This window comes from Sarcophilus harrisii, chromosome 4, assembly GCF_902635505.1.
Source record: "Sarcophilus harrisii chromosome 4, mSarHar1.11, whole genome shotgun sequence".
In the NCBI taxonomy this organism is placed as follows: domain Eukaryota; kingdom Metazoa; phylum Chordata; class Mammalia; order Dasyuromorphia; family Dasyuridae; genus Sarcophilus; species Sarcophilus harrisii.
In genome coordinates, this window is record NC_045429.1 from 295,199,847 (window position 1) to 295,220,672 (window position 20,826).

Below are 20,826 nucleotides of genomic sequence, written 5' to 3' on the forward strand. Positions count from 1 at the left end.
GATACAGCCTCTCCAATGCTAATTTCTTTTTCCTCTTATTTATGACAATATTTTGAGCTAGAACGAAAAGCTGACATATTTCTGATTCCCCAGTGACATTTCTAGATACCTCTGCTGTTAGCACTTAGCAAATCTTCTCCATTATGATCCCTTCCAACTATCACCCTGTCTAAATCCTTTTTGTCTCTATCAACCTCTAGGTCAAACTTTCTCCTTTCTCAGGAAAGTCAGTTCCTGTAATGTGGAATTCCTTTCTACCCAAAGTTACTTCAACAATCCTATTAGACACCCTCTCTTCCAGTTCATCACCCAAGGTAGTTTAAACTCTATCTCATCTATACAAAGAGAAGGGCATATTTTAGACTCCACTAAAGTATGCGAGTCTTATTTCATTGATGTGTGTAGCACTTCTAACAATGAAGACCAAATTCACACATAGTTCCTCCTATGAGATTCCTGGTCATGTCCTCCAACAAATTTCTATTGGCATTCCACCCAAGGATTGTAGAGGGCAGAACTTTGGAGAGGCATACTTGAAACAAGGTGTTAACTCAGTGGAATTGATGAGACAATGGTTATCTAGTTTACATATACTTAGTACTTAGCATAGTGATGTAATAGTTCTACAATTGATGTAATTGTAATAGGGTATTTAAACTGAGGACAAAGTCAGCCACAGACATTTTATCTTTGACCAACCTTGTGGTGGTTCTCTTGTCTCCAACACTGAAGTCAGACTGGCAGACTGGGAGATTGCTGAGGGAGACTCAAAATAGGAAAGGGAAAATTATCTCAAAAAGGAGAATCTATTTTCTAGTAACACATGCCATGGAAGTTCATTTACCTGAGGGGCCAGCTCTCCTACATATCTGTGGATCTAGTGGTACATTCAGTGCCTGGCATATAGTTAAAGCTTAATAAATAAACATAATAATAACAAATGAATAAATAAATAAAAACTGATTGACTCTAGGATTCCAATTTATCATTTTAAAACCTGTGCCTTGCCTCTCTCTTCAATCACCTTTTTCAAGATCCTCTTTTGAGACTATATGAAGAAGAAGAAGAAGAAGAAGAAGAAGAAGAAGAAGAAGAAGAAGAAGAAGAAGAAGAAGAAGGAAAAAGAAGAAGGAAGAAGAAAGAAGAGAAAGAACACTCCTTTATACAAATGTGTACTATAGCAATCAAATATTTCTGAGCCAATCTGAGCCCTTATGCATTTCCAGAATAACTTTAAAACAAAGCTGTCCACCTTGCCCACATAGGAAAATATTACATATATTATATAAATATTACATATATTATATAAAATATATACAGTTGGTCAATTACATAGGGTTATTCTTAATGCCTCATTCTCTTTGTTTTCTCATATACAATCATTTACCAAATCTTATTGATTCTAGGATCTTAACATCTTGCATAAAGATTTCTCTCCCCTGACACAGCCAAACACACAGCAGTGAGGGCTCATCTCCAAGAAGGAAAAACAAAAAGTAGTAACATTAAAAGAAAAAAAATTATTTCCATACAAGCAAAACATGTTTATCTCAAAGATAAGTTGTGAAGTGACAACTTAAAAGATCATAGATTTCAGAAGAAGAGTCATGCATCAATTTGAAACTTGTGGTATGTGATGGTACTCTAAACCTAATTTCTTCCAGACTTCTTCCTAATTTCCCTAGCAGTTTTTGTTCAAAAATGTTTACTTCAGTTGACATCTAAGATGCAAAAGTGATTTTTCTAGATGCTCCAAGTTAATATCAGAGAAATGCAAATTAAGACAACTCTGAGATACCACTATACACAGATTGGCTAGAATGATAAGGAAAGATAATGCAGAATGCTGGAGGGGATGTGGGAAAACTGGGACACTGATACATTGTTGGTGGAATTATGAATACATGGAGCCATTCTGGAGAGCAATTTGGAATTATGCTCAAAAAGCTATCAAACTGTGCATACCCTTTGACTCAGCAGTGTTACTACGGGGCTTATATCCCAAAGAGATCTTAAAGAAGGGAAAGGGACCTGTGTGTGCAAGAATGTTTTTGGCAGCCTTCCTTTGTAGTAGCCAGAAATTGGAAACTGAGTGGATGCCCACCAATTGGAAAATGGCTGAATAAATTGTGGTATATGAATATTATGGAATATTATTGTTCAGTAAGAAATGACCAGCAGGATGATTTTAGAAAGGCCTGGAGAGACTTACATGAACTGATGCTGAGTGAAATGAGCAGGACCAGAAGGATCATTATATACTTCAACAAGAATACTATATGATGATCAATTCTGATGGACATGGCCCTTTTCAACAATGAGATGAACCAAATCAGTTCCAATAAAACAGTAATGAACTGAACCAGCTATACCTAGCGAAAGAATTCTGGGAGATGACTATGAACCCACTACATAGAATTCTCAATCCCTCTATTTTTGTCCGCCTGCATTTTTGATTTCCTTCACAGGCTAATGCTGTACACTATTTCAAAGTTCGACTCTTTTTATACAGCAAAATAACTGTTTGGACATGTATACATATATTATATTTAACTTACACTTTAACATATTTAACATGTATTGGTCCACCTGCCATCTCGGGGAAGGGGTGGGGGGAAGGAGGGGAAAAATTGGAACAAAGGGATTTGCAACTGTCAATGCTGAAAAATTACTTATGCACATATCTTGTAAATAAAAAACTATAATAAAAAAAAGAGAAAAAAGCGATTTTTCTAAATTCTAGTTCTGACCAGTTTACTCCACCTGAGCTCCCTAGCCCAAGAAGGTTCAATAGCTCCCTATTATTTCCAAGATCAAATATAAAACCCTCTATTTTTTTTTTTTTGTCTTTTACAACCTGGTTCCTTCCTATATTTCTAGTTTTGTTATACTTTCTCCCTCTCTGAATGTTTTACCATACAGCCACAATGACCTTGCTGTTTCTTCCACAAGATATTTCCTGATTTTGGCTCCTGACTTCCTTTACACAGACTATTTCTCATCTATGTCTGGAATACTTCCCCTCCTTCAACTTTTTGTCTTTTCTAGCTTCTTCTTCAAGACTCACTTGACTATTAGTGAATAAATTTAGATAGTGTAATTTTATAGTGTAGGAAGAGACCAGCTATGTGCAACTGATTTCTATATAATTATTGTGTTCTGTTTCTGTTTTAAAAAATTGTTTTGTAGTTATATTAATAGAATTCCAATGTCTATCTTGGTAGTTGGAATCTTAAATATTTTATACAGTTTGTAATTATTTTATTTTATTATTTTTATTAAAGCTTTTTACTTTGAAAACATATGCATGTATAATTTTTCAACATTAACTCTTACAAAACCTTGTGTTTCAATTCCCCCTCTTTCCCCCACCCCTTCCCTTAGATGGCAAATAATCCAATATATGTTAAACATGGTAAAAAAAATATGTTAAATCCAATATATGCATACATATTAATACAATTATCTTGTTGCACAAGAAAGATCAAATCCAAAAGAGAAAAAAAATAAGAAAGAAAATAAAATACAAATAAACACCAACAAAAAGAGTGAAAATGTTATGTTGTGATTCATACTCAATTCCCATAATCCTCTCTGGATGTACATGGCTTTCTTCATCACAAGATCATTGGAACTGACCAGAATCATCTCATTGTTGAAAAGAGTCATGTTCATCAGAATTGATTCAATAATTGATTCAATGATCTCCTGGTTCTACTCATTTCACTTAGCATGGGTTCATGTAAGTCTCTCCAGCCCTCTCTGAAATCATCCTGCTGATTGTTTCTTATATAACAATAATATTCCATAACATTCATATACCATAACTTATTCAGCTATTCTCTAACTGATGGGTATCTACTCAGTTTCCAGTTGTAATTATTTTAAATGGAATTTCTTTTTCTGTTTTTTTTTCCTTCCTGTAATAAACAGAAAAGCTAATGACTTATGTAAGCTATCCTGCTCCTTTTTTGTCTCAAATGTTTTTAGTTTAATCTCTAGGTTTCTCTAACTTAAATATTATAACATCTATTAAAAATGATCATTTCATTTCCTCTCCACCCATTCTTATTCTTTCAATAACTTTTTCTTTTCTTATTGTTACAGTTATAGCATATGCAAATATAGCATATCTATGATTGAATTACATTGGTGATTATGAAATTCTTATTTCACTCTCAATCTTATTAGAAAGACCTCTCATTTATCACCATTGAATATAAAGTTAGCTCTCATTTTTAGGTAGATAGCATGCATCATATTAAGAAAAGGTCTATATATTCTTATGATTTCTAGTATTTTGGGGATGAAATAGCCATTGACTTTTTTTCAGACTTTTGTTTTGAAATTGATGTGATCAATAGACCACATTATGTTCTGTTCCTAATATGGAACCAAACTGAACCACTGATAGAAATTCTTTGCTAGTATTTTTGTAATAAGGATCTTTAATACAAAAGATAGACCGGATTTATACTTAGTACTTTTGAAGAAGATTCACAGTCTTTGAGAAAACAGGTGTGAAGTGGGTGCTGTGGAGCACTTAAGAGATTGTTCAGACATTGAAAATGCTAAGATTATCTGCTACATTCTGGTCCATTACCAATCAGACTTTTGTTTGACTTCATGACTGTGAAAGGGACAGTGAAGCTGGCAACTTTGTTCAACTCTGCCTCATTTAAATACAGTTCACATGAGTCAAGATATTTTGCGATATCATTAGTCTTCAAAAACAAAGGACAACAAACAACAAGCCTCATACAATATTAGAGACAAGTATCATATGGACCTAAGGCTCATTATATTGTCCCCAGGCTAGAAGTGAGCTAATTGTTATCATGGGGTGGGATCCATCAAATCTTCAGCTTTTTACTTAAGAGAGAAGACTGAAAGGAGAATATTAACCAAATAAGTCATACCATTCCCCAAGGAGGATATTAGCAAGGTCTGCTGGATAGTTCTATTTCTTTCTAGAAGGAACTAAATAGTAGAAAAAGTTGAATGTTTTGTGGTTAACTCTGTCTCCATTGTGATGACTACTACTAATGGATTTTATTAAGTAATTTTTGGTAAATATTCACTAGGAATGGGGGTCTTCATTTTATCTTTTCCTCATTTAGATAACAAAGTCATTTTTTCCCTAGAAAATGGGCCAGAAACAAGGTGCTAAGTCACTGGAATTGATAGAAAACAATGCTTATGTACTTGATTCACACTTTTGGAGATCACACCTTTGGGAGAGTTCACATATTGGTTCACACATCAGAGTTCACACCTTTAAGAAAGTTTGTATAAGGAGGAGCCCACTAAAAGACAAGCCCAGTAGGGTCTCCGGGAGATTCACAAATCAGGATTCAGTCAGAAGAGTCACAAGTTCAGGAGATTCACAAGTCAGAAGGACAAGCCCACTAAAGGAGGAGCCCATTACAGGAGGAGCCTACTAGAGGAGGAGCCCACTAGAGGAGGAGCCCACTAGAGGATGCAAGACATTCATTCCATTTTCCACCTTTGTGCTGGCTGGAGGTTTTGGATTCGAAGGGAGCTAGAGGCTGAAGTTGGCAGAGGCAAAGGACAAGCGGCAAAAGCTCTCAGAACCAAGGAGAGAATTAGGCATCTAAGAAAGCTAACTGGGTTATTTTGGAAGAGACAATAAAGGACTGGACTTTAACTTCTGGCTGCATTTGGGGTGATTATTACACTGAACTAAAACTAAGGCTGCCTCCAGAAGCCCCCCAAGAAACCTGCTCACAGAGAACAATTATATTTTAGAGAAGAACACTACAGAAGGAATTTGTTGTGATTCCTTTTATAATTTTTTGCAGAAGCTTATGTAACATTAGAATTGATTGTTCTTTGAATGTTTCACAGAATTCATTTAGATAGACAGAAATTGGTTTGATTTTTCCCCCTTTGTAATTTCCTTTATAGCTTGATTAATACTCCCCCCCTCAAAAATGAGTTATTTAATTGATTCCTTAGTATTATCTTATATGAAATTATGAGCAGGCTGATTTCAGAAAAACCTGGAAAGGTTGATGCTTAGTGAAGTGAGCAGAACCAAAAGAACACTGTAAACAATAACAAGATTATGTAATGATCAACTGTGATAGACTTGACTCTTTTTTTAACAATGTGGTGATTCAAGGCAATTCCAATAGACTTGGGATGGAAAGTGCCATCTGAATCCAAAGAGAGAACAATGAATTCTGAATATAGATCAAAGCATAGTATTTTCACTTTTTAGTTATTTACTTGTTTTTTTCCCTTTTGCTCTGATTTTTCTTGTGTAGAATGACAAATATAGAAATACATTTAGAAGAATTGCACATGTTTAATGAAGAATTGCATGCTGTCTTGGTAAATAGGAAGAAGGGAAGGGATAGAGAAAAAGTTGAAATACAAGGTTTTGCAAAGATGAATGTTGAAAACTAACTTTGCATGTACTTGGAAAAATAAATAAATTTGTTCCTATGTTTATTAATTCCCCTGACAAATTCAATGTAATCATTTTTTCTTGCTCTGTTAATTTGAGGTGGTTGAGTTGTCAGTTTTGTTGACATTAAATTACCTAGTCATTTTTTAAATTCCCTTAATTTTCTTTTCATTTATTGAGGGTTGTTTTCAATTTTGATATAGATCATTTGATTTTCTTTTCTCTTCTTAAATCATCTTAATGCATATTTCATTTTGTCAGTTTTTCCACTAAAATTCAGCTTTCTATTTTATGTTAGTTTTTTGAGTTTTTCCCTTCTTTTCTTTGATTTTTAAATATCAATTTTATGTTTAATTATGGATTTTTATTTATTATCTCCCTAGATTTTTTTTAAGTTTTGCATCCAATTCATTACTTTGTTTCTAATTCCTTATTTGTTTGTGAAATTGTATAGTGAATGGATACTCTCTTTTTAGAGGCTTTTGTTTTATGAAGAGGGAAACAGTACTAAGCATTTAGGGTCTGGGAAAGAATTCCTGCAGAAGGTAGTACCTGAAAGAAACTAAACATTCTTAGAGAGATAGAAGAGGAAGAAATGTTTTCCAGGTATTAAGAAACATTCTATTTTAAATGCTTGGAGAATGGAAATGGAAGGCTACACTTGGAAAAATTAAGTAACTACAAATTATATTTTGGTTGGAAGTAGACTATGGCTATATTCCGAAGGGCTTTTAGTTCTGTTTTGTCCTAGATACAATAGAAATCAGTTCAAGGTTCTTAGAGAAGGGAAGTGACATTGTAATCAAATGATATTTTAGGAAGATATTTGGGCAGCGTTACGGAAAATAGCTGGGAGAAAGAGACTGAAGGGGTTTGGAGTAGAGAGCAGTGTATTGTAATAATCTAGGTGACAAGACTTCAACAAAGGAAATAGTTGAGTTGCGAGCATAAGAATGATACAAGAGATACTATGAAGATACAATAAAATCCATTCAGATGAGAGTTTCTAGCAAAAGAGATTGTTTTGCAGTAATGCTGGGTCGAGGAAACTACTAAATTCAGCTCCCTATTTATACCCTAATTTAACTCATTACTTTTAGATGAGTTTCTCAATTGGGAAGGGGGGCGCTTCCTGTACTGCCACAGTTGTTGCCATTTCGTTGTCCAGAGTTTTCGCCCCGCCCCCCTCCACCCTTCTTTCCCATTTGACCAATCGGCTCCTCGCCAGTGCTGCGCGTGGGAGACAGTTGAATACTCCACAGAGCCTAATGTCACAAAGTAGGAAACTGGCCGAAGTAGGTTCATCTCAAGCTGAAGGAGCTGGGAGGCATCCCTGAGTAAGGGAGCCACAATCCCGGCACAGGGGGGTGGTTGACTCTGTCTCGTTCCTTTTCTTGGTCACACCTTAGAGGTGAAACTGCTGAGAGGTGAGTGACCCCAGATGACACCAGTTTTCCTCAAACCGTCCATGTTTATCTTCCTGGGGCAAAGAGTATCGGGAATCACATCACAAGGAGCTCTTATGAGGCCCCGTAGAGCAGTTCTTTCTCCTCCCAAATCTATTGCTAAGGGCAGTACATTCCTTTCCCCCACAATTCCAACCCACACAGATCTGACCCTGCCTTGGACAGAGCCCGATTTATACACGAAAAACAAAACAGACGCGATTTTAATGGAAAGATACTTGGATCTAGAGTCACAGATCTCAGATTTTAGAACTAGAAGAGATATCAGAGGCTATCTAGGCTACTGTTCTCATTTCGCAGACGAAGAAACTGAGTCATGAGAGAATTTCAGTGGTTTGCCCAGTCATAAAACCAAGAAGGCTTGAAAGGGATTTGAATCCAGGTCTTCTTTCCTCCAAGTTTGGTTATCTATCTATACATGTCATTTTTCCAAATTGGGACTTAATTCTGCTACTGATTGCCTATATAATCTTGAGCGTTATTTCATCATTGGCTGCTTCATATTCTTGTTCTGTAAAAATCTCTACATTTCCCGATAATCTACATACTTTCTTCCCCTCCCCCAGCCAATTTTTCCACTTTCTTTTGCCAACTAAAAACTACTATAGTCCTTGTTCCTGCCAATTCCAGGTCCCTTAGTCTGTTTAAATCCATTGCTTTTTCTGTTCCTTATAACTTTAAATTTATATTTGTGGACAAGATATTTTAATAAGAGATTATCCGGTTGTTCGTTATTTTTTGAAACAAGGAGAGAAAATCACAGAATGACATTTTTTAGCCTCCAACTCAGCATATTTTTAAAGGCAGCTAGCAGTATTATTTTTCTTTCCCCCTATTGCTTATGACAGAAAGAAATCGGGATGGGATGTAATGTCTATTTGTTTTCCTCTTCTGAATTTCCCATATTGGCAGCTGGTGTTGCTAGTAAGTTTACTTTTCTAACGGGAAGGAAAGATTGAAACAGGAAAAGATAAATTACCTCTTCTTGCCCCCCTTTTTGCAACTTAAGTTTATTTTCTATCTGTACCTTTAAAGTATCTTTTTATCTCTAGGTAAAGATAAGCCATTTTGCTTTTATTGCATTCTGAATGTGTGTTTTCTATAGAGGAATGGGTAAGAAGGGGAAATGGGGAGGAGGAGACATGAAGAATGTATTTATTTTCACCATTCTCACTAAATGAAGCCAATTCCTGTGGACCTTAAGTAGAAAAAAATTTTCAACCTGTATTACACTTTCTATAGATACAAGAGGGGAGAGGTTAACAATTAAATTGTATATAATACATCACAGGAACATATTCTTTTTAATCTTTACTGAGGTGATCAAAGTATTGTATGCATTTAAAATTTCTTTTGAAATGGTATCTCAAAGCTATTCATATAATACACATTTCTTGTTTTATACATTAAACTGGTAGGCAGAGGCAAGGGAAGGAAAGGAGAAAGAGAGAGAGAGAGAGAGAGAGAGAGAGAGAGAGAGAGAGAGAGAGAGAGAGAGAGAGAGAGAGAGAGAGAGAGAAAGTCGAGAGAAATGGGACTTTAGTATAGGTGACATCTAATGTTATTAGTCTAAGGCACTGATATCAAACTCAAATAGAAATGGGGATCACTAAACCATATATCAGGATTCCTGCTACCACTTAATCACTTAAAAAAGCATGTAACACCAATATTTTATTGTTTTTATTTCTTTTGTTAGTTATTTCCCAATACATTTTCCTTCACTTCTGATTTCTTTGTCCATTATACTTTATTCTTTTTATTTTATAGTAAACACTTGTTCAGAAGGTAATAAAAATCAGCTTATATTTATCTCGAGACAAACCCATTATAAAACTACAGATAGCAAATAAGCAAGATATAAGAGAATAGGAAACTATGAGGATTCACAATCCCAATTTGTCAAATAGTGGTAAGATAAAGGAGGAAGGAGAAAGTGAAGAGGAAATAATCAGATTCCCCATGAGGAAGCGAAGTCTGTTCAAGAAGGGTACTCTTTCAAGTGTGTCAAGCCAGACTAGGCTCCAGACTTCTCATGATTATATTGAATTCAGGTTGCCAAGGAGATCTAAGCTAACAGGTTCCAGGTTTCTGCCCTCTGTGATCTTTAGTTCTTCTGTCTGGGGAAAAACTACACTTCTCATCAGCCCCCTAATAGATCAAAAGATACCTAAATAATTATTTACGTAGATTTGGACACATGTTATAAATTTTGACCTTTCCAGTAAAACTTCAAGTATACTGCCTTTGTATATTTCATTCTCAACTAAAGCAAAGAGAAGGGCTACACTACTATATAACAATTAAGATATTGAGATAACCTATCCAGTTATTTCAGGTAAAAACTTTTCTTAATGTAACAGTCTGATTTCCACATTTGTTTATTAGCATAGGTCAAACCTATCTCTTTTATCTTTAAATTTTGTAACTTGTAAAAATAGTTTAGCAGTAGTTAATATATATTTTTCTTTTAAGCAAATAAATAATTTTCTGAAGGGGCAAGGTTTCTGCCAATACGTTTCATTTTTATTTAGCATGCAAATAAATAATAGAGCAGCTTTGAATGCTAGCATCTTAAGGATAAAATAAGCAAGGAAACTGGCTTTTATTAAACACCTTCTATATGCCAGGCGTTTTATTAAATACTTTACAAATATCTCATTTTATCACAACAGCCCTGGGAGGATGGTGCTATTACTATACCCATTTTATAGTTGAGGAAACAGAGGTAGACAGAACTTAAGTGACTGATCTCAGAGTCAAAGCTACTAAGCGATTAAGGCCATATTTGAAGTCAGGTACTGACTCCAGGAACCAGTTCTCTATCCATTACACCACCAGCCTGAGGACTAAGGAAAGGCCTTGGAGTAACAATTGCTGTATAATAGGACTTTAAACAAGTGACTTAGCTTTTCTGTATTTATCTTCTTCTTAAGGAAGTACAAATCCATAGGTTTTTAATCAGTGGGAAAATTGTTATAAAGAATGAGAGTTAAAAATACTTTTATGGTTGTATGTACAACTAGACCTTTCCATTGATGACCTAGGGCTAGTAAAGATTATAGGTGACTTTTTATTATAATTATTGTTTATTAGAATGCATATAATATAAATTCCTTGAAGGCAGAGACCTTTAGAAATCATGTAGAAATCATTTTGCATGATGTAACTGACTTACAGTAGTAAAAGTGATTTTTCCTAAGTCATAGCTGGAATTAGGACCCACTTTTCCTATATGGTAGTTATTTTCTAATATCTGACAACTTATTTTGGTATAATATGGCATAATGGATAGAGAGCTGATCCCAAACCCAGGAAGATCCAGGTTTAAGTGCTACCTCTGATACTGTTAATTATGTCCCTTCAGCAAGTCACTTAATCTAAAACTATAAATTGCAAAGAAAGTATTGATATGCATTGGTAGAGAGAGTTGCTTCACTTAAATGTTTATATCATTGACAGCACAGGATCCAGTATTGTCATTATTACTCTGCCACAGCCCAACCAGGGACATTAAATATTTTCCAGTTATTTTAATTGTTCTTCATTCTTTGAGGATTATTTTGTAATGAAGCCTATATAGGTATATTGTGTGATTTGGTAGATTGATTCACAGATAACTGATATATTTTACAGTGATTTTAAATAAAATTTTCCCTTTAGTATCATTGTATTATATGTGTATGTTTTTGATTTTTGATCATTTATTTTGAAGCCTGAAACTTAGTTAAAATACTATTTTTCTTAATTAGTGTCCTTGCTGATTCCCTAGGATTTTTCATGTAAGATATCATATTATCAGCCAATAGAGATTCTGTAGAAGATAAAGTGAAAGCTCACCTTTAAGAATTTTAAGGGGATGGGGAATGCAGAGTGGTAGAGAGAGACACTAGATGAGAGGGTTTTTTTTTTTCCTCAAAGCAAAAGCAGAAAGGAATTTTATTACAATCTCATGAGAAAGGGTGTCTCCTTCCCCACATAAGCAGATAGACAAGGAGAGGCAAAGCCCAGTTAACAGACAAGAATTATATAGGGCCCTGACTAACATTCCTTATGGGCTGGATCTTTGCCCTGATTAGCCAGGACAAATGACCTCACATTCTAAATCATACATGAGGAAAACTTTCAACCTAACCATATCTTTAGGATTACTAATTTACCTTATTTGGGAATTTCAATGCCAAGGTGGCCCCAGCTTAGTCTCACAAAGAAAAGATTCCACTCTTTGTAAACCATGTGATTTCTGGAGAGAGAAACCTGTCCCTAAGGCACAGCTGACCATCATTCACTCTTTAGAACACTGTTTCCATCTTGTGAGACAGCTTTCATAGTTCACTTCATTCAATTCCACCCTCATTTGAAAGCTTCTCACACCAAAGTTTATACATGTTTTCAACTCCCACCACAAAAATCAGCAACAACAGAGATGTTAAAATAGACAAACCTAACTACAGATGGATGATAAGGTCAATACTCACTCACTTAGAATATAATGACCACATTTTTTTTGAATGGTGCTCATGGCTTCTACTGACCAATTGTCCTGATTATAAAAACGTTACATTAGAGAAAAAAAAGCAGGGATATGATAGCATCCTTTAGGTCTTGACCTGAGAGCACATACAGACTATGGGATAAAGTATCCTTAACTCAGTTTTACTTCAGATAACTGTTCTAATTTTAACAATTCCACTTTAAGCCAGACTCAGGAATAATCAGGTGGGTTCTTATTCAAAAGAACACCACTGGAAAATTGAGTCAGAAGGATCCTGTCTTAAGCAGAGGTCAAGATCTACCTTCTAATTCATTCCCAGATACTTTCACCTTTAACAATTTCATCTGAGTAACTTATGGCATATTCTTTTCAGATGGTGGATCACTAGATATGAGGTTTTTCAGAGTCAGAGTTCAAGGTTCTTGTGAGGAGGTAGGGATAGAGGATCATGGTTTGGAATTATTGTTCTCTACTCAGGTCAGACCTCATCTGGAATACTATGTTCAATTCTGAGTACTTCATCTATTCATGTAGAAGAGAATAAATTGGTAGAGAACTTGAAGATCATAACACAAGCATCAATTGAGGAAATTGAGGATATTTAATCTTAATCTGAGAAGACAGACTGTGGAGAAAATGGGTAGAAGTTACAAACAGGTAGACTTTTCCAGGGAAAACTTTGTAACCCTTAGGAACATCCAAAAGTGGAATTAGGCTCCCTTTGTAAAAAATCTTTAAATGAAGACTGATGTCTACTTCTTGGAGATGGGGTTCTTGTTCAAATAGATATGAACTAGGTAGCTCCTGACTTATTTCCCAGGCTATGAGATTTTGTGATCTTTGGTCTAAAAGCCAAGTATTCAATCTTAAATTTCTGAAATAAAGTTAAACAGTTTAATAGAGACAACTTTTAGTCTTTGCCACAGTTCAAAACTTGTCTAAGTAGAGGATGTACTGCAATTTCATTGAAATTAAGGACTGTTGTAAATTTTTGTTTTTGTGTGTCATAGAGCCTTACATATATTAGGGAGTTATTAATATTTTAAAAATTAAATTGAAAGTATTTGAGATCATCAACTCAGGGGAGGATTAGCTGAAGAATACAAAGTAGTACAGTACTTTTGTTTCATATATTCAGCAATGACTTTTGGTTTAAGCACATTTCAACAGTATAGGACTGGACATTGTATTGAAGTAACTAATCACAATTATTATTGACCACAAAATAAATTATTTACATGTGCTTTAAAGAAAAATATGATACATTTGTGTTTAATTCAATAGAATTTTTTCTAATTATATTGGTGAGTAAATGGTATTTTCATATTGAGAGTACTTAGAATTCAAGTTTACATTTGGGATCTAGTTACAAATGTGATCAAAGTAGAGGTAATAATCAGGAAGAAAACTGCTTTTTCTAACCTATATTTAGCTTTATATAACCCCCATAATAATAATAGGAATTACCATACATTATAAAGATAAACATGTTAGTTTTTAACTGTAGATTATTGTGAACTGAATGATCTTTTTTCTGTTTTGGTTTATACAGGACAGACTTAAGTAACGACTGTCCCAGCATGGAGCTTTTAGGATCTACCTTAACGGCAACTTATGCCCAACCTAGCCCAACACCTCCCAATTTTCTACCAGCCATCAGTACCATGGCTTCAAGTTATAAGAATCGATTTCCTAACTATGCCTTGACTCATAGCTTGAGCCTTTCAGGGAGACCAAGCACATATTGTAAAGGAACTTCTCACTCACCTACTTTAACTTTAGCTACATTATCCAGAGGAACTGAGGGATTGGGTGAGAAAACGATGCTTCCCTTTGTTTCTAATAGAGCAGGACTTTTCACAAAATATACACGAGATGATTGGTACAAAGCCAGTCTAACAAATTACAAAGAGTCTGAAAGTTCCAGACATAATGCAGAAAAACTAAGAGTAGATACATCTCGGATGATTCAAGATAAAGATCAACAAACAAGAACTACCCAATCAGGTAGCACCAAAAACTTAGGAGAAAGAGTCAATGACATAGGATTTTGGAAATCAGAAATCATTCGTGAGTTGGATGAGATGATTGGAGAAACAAATGCTCTTACAGATGTTAAAAAAAAGCTGGAGAGAGCTGTGGCTGAAACAGAAGCACCTCTTCAGGTAAATATTATATCTTGTGGTGAAATTTATTCTATGTTACATACTGCAATCCAGTAGATACCTTCTTGTATCTACTGAAATACTTTAAGTAAAGGAATGATAGCATAAATAATACACTTAATCATAATTTACCATAACTAAAAATGACTATCATCTAATCCATTTTACATAGTGTAAATTTTGTAGATTAGGATACAGAAGAATTACTCAAATGTGCCTGCGAGTATAGAGAAAAGATTCACTGTTACATCATACAACGAAACAAAATTATCATAATCCTTTCTGATAGTGTACTGAAGAAAATTATAATCTGCTACATGAGATGTATATACATACAATAGTATTAATGTCATGTTTAGCACAATATAAAACATTAAATAATCAAATCCGCCCATAAAATGAACAATTGAGGTAGAGGTAAAACCATAGAAATAAATCGAGGTAAAGTCAGTAAGTGGTCTCAGGCTTAATTATTCAATTCTTTCTCTTCTGCTCAAGTCATCTCTGTCTTTCTGTAGTCTGCAATTTAAAACTGTGTCTTCGTTATCGATCAGATTGCATATTATATATATATATGTATATATCTGCATATATACATATATATATATATAAAACTTAAGGATCTTTATTATTGCTTACTGTCAGATGATAAAAATCTTAAATATAAGTCAGAATTCAAGGAGATTGTTTTCTCTCTCACAAATACAAGCCAGAATTTAATGAAAAAATAATGTTGCTTTTGCTGGTACACAAATTTTTGGGGGGAGATGTTTTTTTCTGTTTTTTATTTTTTACATAGATGTCTTTTAAAAATTATTACATACTATATATTATCAATGTTTGTTATTATAGACAATTAGTATAATCTCCCAGACACATATTGAGAACCATTGACCTAATTCATCTTTCTACATAAACTTCACAAAACTGCCAAAGTTAGATAAACTACTCTTGATACTTGTTCTGTGAACTTGGGCAAATTCCAAATGTCCTTTTTACTTTATTACCAATATTTTATTTTAATTTAGTTCAAAATTTTCCTTTATTAACTTTTCATCAGTGTTAAACAGTTCTTATTGGTTCTCATATTCAGCTTGGTGCTACAATATAATACTTGTGGTACAATATAGTAACAGAGTGCCTAATCTTTACATAAAGATTGCTAGAGGTTGTGTATTTCGTCTTAAAATGTAATATTATTCAATATTATCTGTATGGTGTTGCATTTTTTATTTAGCTAAATATATCCTAATTACATCTTAATCCCAGAGTGTGGTAGATGCAGTGAAGCCTGCAGGCCTCTTAAGTCTATGATGCCTCTTGTATAGAGTGGATGGGCCTGGAGGTTGTGTTCAAATCCAGCCTCAGACATTTAACTAGCTATGTAACCCTGTGAACAGTCACTAAACCTCTCTTTGCCTCAGTTTCTTCAACTACAAAATGGGATAATAATAGCACCTTCCTCTTAAGGTTGTTGTAAAGATCAAATGAGATGATATTTCTGAAGTGCTCAGCACAGTACCTGGTACATGCACCAGGCACTTTAAATAAATATTTCCTTTCCCTATTCCATGACATTATCGGAGGAAATTTATTTTAACATATAATTAATTTATATCTATATTTTCTCATTGTTGCATAAATTTAATCAACCATATCTACATGACAATTTCTTGGATACTTTTATGTGGAAAAAAATTAATTTTGTTACAGGTAAACACAATCATTAATTTTTCTGTTCCTTCAGAAAGAAGATAAAAATCAAATATCAAATAATGTTCTCAAATTCTCTCAAATAATCATTAGCTATAAATCTGTTTTCAGCTATACCTGGATTCACCCAACTTTCCACTTTAGATTTTTTATTAAGGGTTTTTTTGTGCTTCACATCAAGTTACAAAGTGCAGAAAATAATTTCATTTAATCCACTGAATTGCCATACATTGTTCAGTGGTAGTGAAAGAGATGGTTTAATTGCACTTTGTACTCCCCCCCAAAATAAAGTTTCTTTTTTCTGTCTAATCTGAGGTATAGCTCTTCCACAACTGTTCTGTCTTGAGCTCAGAAACCAGATTAATTCTAAAGACAACCTAATGGCAAAAAGGTGGCATCAGGCTTCTTTCATCTGTTTTATTTATTATGTCCCCACCAAGGAGTAGAACTACAGGGAAAATTTATCTCTAAAATAAATATGGCTCATATCAATGGTATTTCCCCAAAGGCTTAACAAGGTATCCTAACAGATACCAGATTCAGAATACAATATATCTATCAGATATAGCACAGCTATTTATCTGCTCCATCAAAAAATGACTAAAGTACATATGTGCACATTTATTTCACTTTTCTACTCTTAAGCATAACACTCAAGGTCTAGATCTTTTGGTCATCCAGGTATGGTCTTTCATTCTTTTCTAGTTCAGAATTATACTGCTGACAGTTATTTTTTCATCTGAGAAGTGGTTTAGGAGCAGGGAACATCTCTTATTGGAATATTAGTACCAATTCAAGAATTCCTGGCCTTTCATACTCATAAGATTACTTCCTGGGAAGGTAATCCATTTCTAAAAAAAAAGAAAAAAAGAAAAGAAACAGAAAGCAGAAAGTAACCAGGAATTCAGTCTATGAACCTCCTATCTTAGGTCTCGTAAATAAAAAAGCACAAGCAGATAACTGTGAGCTTTTCCTTTTAGTTGCCATTTTCAACATAAAGAAAAGAAATCACCTCTTCTTCACTTTATTGTAGGTCCAAGGGACATAGAATACAAAAGGCAAAGCTGGCACCTCAGCTTACCTTGATGGGTACTTTTAGCTGGAGCTTTTCCTCCTTGGCTCTTACACACCAATCATCTTGAAGTCATGGAGCTAAGGTTCATATCTACCTCTATGAGAAGTATCCTTTTTAATAAAGGTCCATACCTTCTAATCTCACCAAGTTAACTGGGGAGTGTAGGGTGGTGTGTGTATGTGGGATCATCAAATTGATTAGAGATTGATCAGAACTTACATAATTAAAATTTTAAAAATTAATCTTTACAATTCCTATAGATTGGAATAGATTTTAAAAATTATTATTAAAGTAAAATAATGGGGCAGCTAGATAGCACACTGGATAGAGCACTGGCCCTGAACTCAGGAGCACCTGAGTTCAAATATGACCTCAGACACTTAACACTTCTTAGCTGTGTGACCCTGGGCAAGTCACTTTTAACCTCAATTGCCTCAGCAAAAAAAAAAAAAAAAAGTTAAAAAAATTATTATTCATTTATCATATAGATAAAAGTTATCATATGGATAATAATATTCTTCAGTGATTCCTTTTATATTTATAGGTAGCCGAAGAATGTTTATTTCATAGAGAGAAAAGAATGGGCATTGATCTTGTTCATGATGATGTGGAAAAACAACTCTTGACGGTAAGTTTTGTTTACTCCTTTAAGCCAACAAATAAAAGAAAATATTAGTGGAATTATTTATTATGGAAAATAGAGTGCTATTTCAATAAAAGATGATGTCATCATAGCAGATATCTAAAACTTTAGGCAATCAATGACACCACCACAATAAGGCACTTAGCTACTAATTTAAAAAACTGTTAACTTAACAAAATACATATAGCAGTTCAGTATACATATCTATTTAAAATAATATCACATAACATTTTTCATATGTGTTCTTGCCTAAATTCTTTGATTTCAGGGTATGAGAGAAGAATGCCATACCCTAAAGCTATGTCTCCCACTGCAATTCCACTATTGGCAATTCATTTATTTGCATTTATCTTCTATGAAATGCAAACATCCTTGAGAAAGACAATAGAATAAATTTCATTGATCATTTACATCTTCAGTATGAATATAATTTTAATAACCTTTACAGAAAACAAGTATAAAAAGGGAAAATGAATGTGACAAGATTAAGCATTGTTAGAGAGGGAAGGAAAAAGGATTGAAGTCACAGAAAAAGTTGGCAATTAGAAGACAAACTGTCTACTATTGTCATTTCTATTATGTTAACTAGGATTAGCCCTATTTAGCAGAAAATAAATAAAAGATCTAATCATTATCTAAAATATAAATGTGCTTACATATAGAATAAATGAATAGAAAAAGAGCACTTATTAAGCACTTGCTATATGCCAGTTTGTATACTAAGCCCTGGGAATACAAATTCAAAAAGAAAGATAGCTCCTGCTCTCAAAGAGCTGACAATCTAATAGGAGAAGACTGTATGAGAATATTTTTGGATATACATCACCTGCATGTACATGCAGGTATGCATATATATATACATATATTCCAATATGTTTCAATATATACACATCTGTATTACATTGATGTAGATATATGTGCATGTAAATGTACAATGGAATGTTTGTGCCTTTATATATAAATACATGCATATGTATACATATGCAGAATATACATGCATTATGCATACATACATTCATACATTGATTTGATTACTTTATCCAGAACAAGAGATGGAAAGCAAGAGGAGAGGTACAATAGCAAGGGGAATGATAAATGTAGCAGGAGGCACATAACAAAATGGCCTGGTAGAGATGACTGGATAAGATGTGAAGGTATAGCATGCTCTTGAGGCCAAATATATATATTTTGTACTAAGTTGTCTAGTTCTTTCTCATTCATTCGTTAAGATTAGAGTTTTTATTTTTTTTTTTAATATCTGTAGAATTTTTTTCCTCCTCTGTGGCCAATGTTGATTCACCAACTATATTTATTTTCTGGTGCTCTTTTTGCAAACACTTATCATGATTTTTGGACATGTAAAATAAATTCTGCCAAATCCTTCATTTATTTCTTTTCAAAAATCTTATTTCCCTCATTTAATAGTATTTTTTTCAATTATATATATATATATATATATATATATATATATAGTTTTCAACATTCATATGGGTTTGATTTTGTTTTTTGTTTTTGTTTTTAACTGGGGCATTTGAGGTTAAGTGGCTTGCCTAGTGACACAGCTAGGAAATGTTAAGTGTCTGAGGCCAAATTTGAACTCAGGTCCTCCTGACTTCAGGGATGGTGCTTTGTCCACTATACCATCTATATGTCCCTCAACATTTACTTTTAAAAGATTTTGATTTCCAAATATTTTTTTCTTCCTCACTCTCACCCTTTTCTCCTCTCCAAAACAGCAAACAATTTGATATAGGTTAATCACAGAAAACATTTTCACATTAGTCATGTTGTGAAAGAAAAATCTGAACAAAAGGAAAAGACCATGAAAAAGAAAAAAAAAAGTGAAAATACTATGCTTTGATCTGCTTTCAGACACCATAGTTCTTTCTCTGGATGTGGATAGTATATTCCATGATGAATCTTTTGGAATTGTCTTAGATCACTATATTGCTGAGAAAAGTTAAGTCTCTCAAAGTTGATCATCATAATCCCTTTTACTTGTTTTTATTTAAGAACTTTATTTTTTTAATTAAAGCTTTTTAATTTTCAAAAGATATGCATGGATAATTTTTCAGTGTTAAACATTGTAAAACCTTGTGTTCCAATTTTCCCTTCTTTTCCTCACCCCTTCTCCCAAATAACCAAATTATATGTTATAGATAGCAAATAACCCAATATATGTTGAACATAGTAAAAATATATCTTAAATTCAATATGTGCATATATAAATATATATTACAATGATCTTTTTTATAGCTTTTTATTTACAAGATATATGCATGGGTAATTTTTCAGCATTGACAACTGCAAAACCTTTTGTTCCAATTTTTCCCTTCCTTTCCCTTACCCACTCCCCCAGATGGTAGGTTGACCAATACATGTTAAATATGTTAAAGTATATGTTAAACAAGTTCCAATGGGCTTGTGAAGAAGAGAGCCATCTATCCCCAGAGAGAGGACTGAGTGTGGCTCACAAGTTTGCTAGCATTTTATTTTCTTTCTCATTTATTTCTGGTTGAATTTGATTTTTCTTGTACAGCAAGATAATTGTATAAATATGTATGCATATATTAGATTTAACATATATTTCTACCAAGTTTAACATAAAAAAATAAAGTATATGTTAAATACAATATATGTATACATGTCCATACAGCTATTTTGCTGTACAAAAAGAATCAGACTTTGAAATAGTGTGCAAGTAACCTGTGACGGAAATAAAAAATGCAGGCAGACAAAAATAGAGAGAATGGGAATTCTATGTAGTGGTTCATATTCATTTCCCCAAGTTCTTTCGTTGGATGTAGCTGGTTCAATTCATTACTACTTTATTGGA

The 20,826-nt window shown here is 33.7% G+C and overlaps 1 protein-coding gene and 1 long non-coding RNA gene across 5 annotated transcripts in view; one reads left to right on the forward strand and one right to left on the reverse strand.

Annotated features, from left to right (window-relative positions):
• Positions 1–20,826, reverse strand: part of LOC116423557 — a 63,990-nt gene that overhangs the window by 40,249 nt on the left and 2,915 nt on the right. The gene's annotated exons all lie outside the window — the stretch shown is intronic.
• TEKT3 (tektin 3) overlaps positions 7,667–20,826 on the forward strand; it is a 40,383-nt gene continuing 27,223 nt past the window's right edge. For 2 of the 3 annotated variants that reach the window (XM_031968441.1, XM_012541311.2), the window contains exons 1-3: positions 7,667–7,860; positions 13,947–14,559; positions 17,892–17,975. In XM_031968441.1, the coding sequence (XP_031824301.1) occupies positions 13,975–14,559; positions 17,892–17,975 (669 nt within the window). In that variant the 5' untranslated portion in view covers positions 7,667–7,860; positions 13,947–13,974. Of the gene's footprint in view, positions 7,861–10,001; positions 10,238–13,946; positions 14,560–17,891; positions 17,976–20,826 lie in introns of those variants that run through there. The other variant, XM_031968440.1, reaches the window with a different exon arrangement.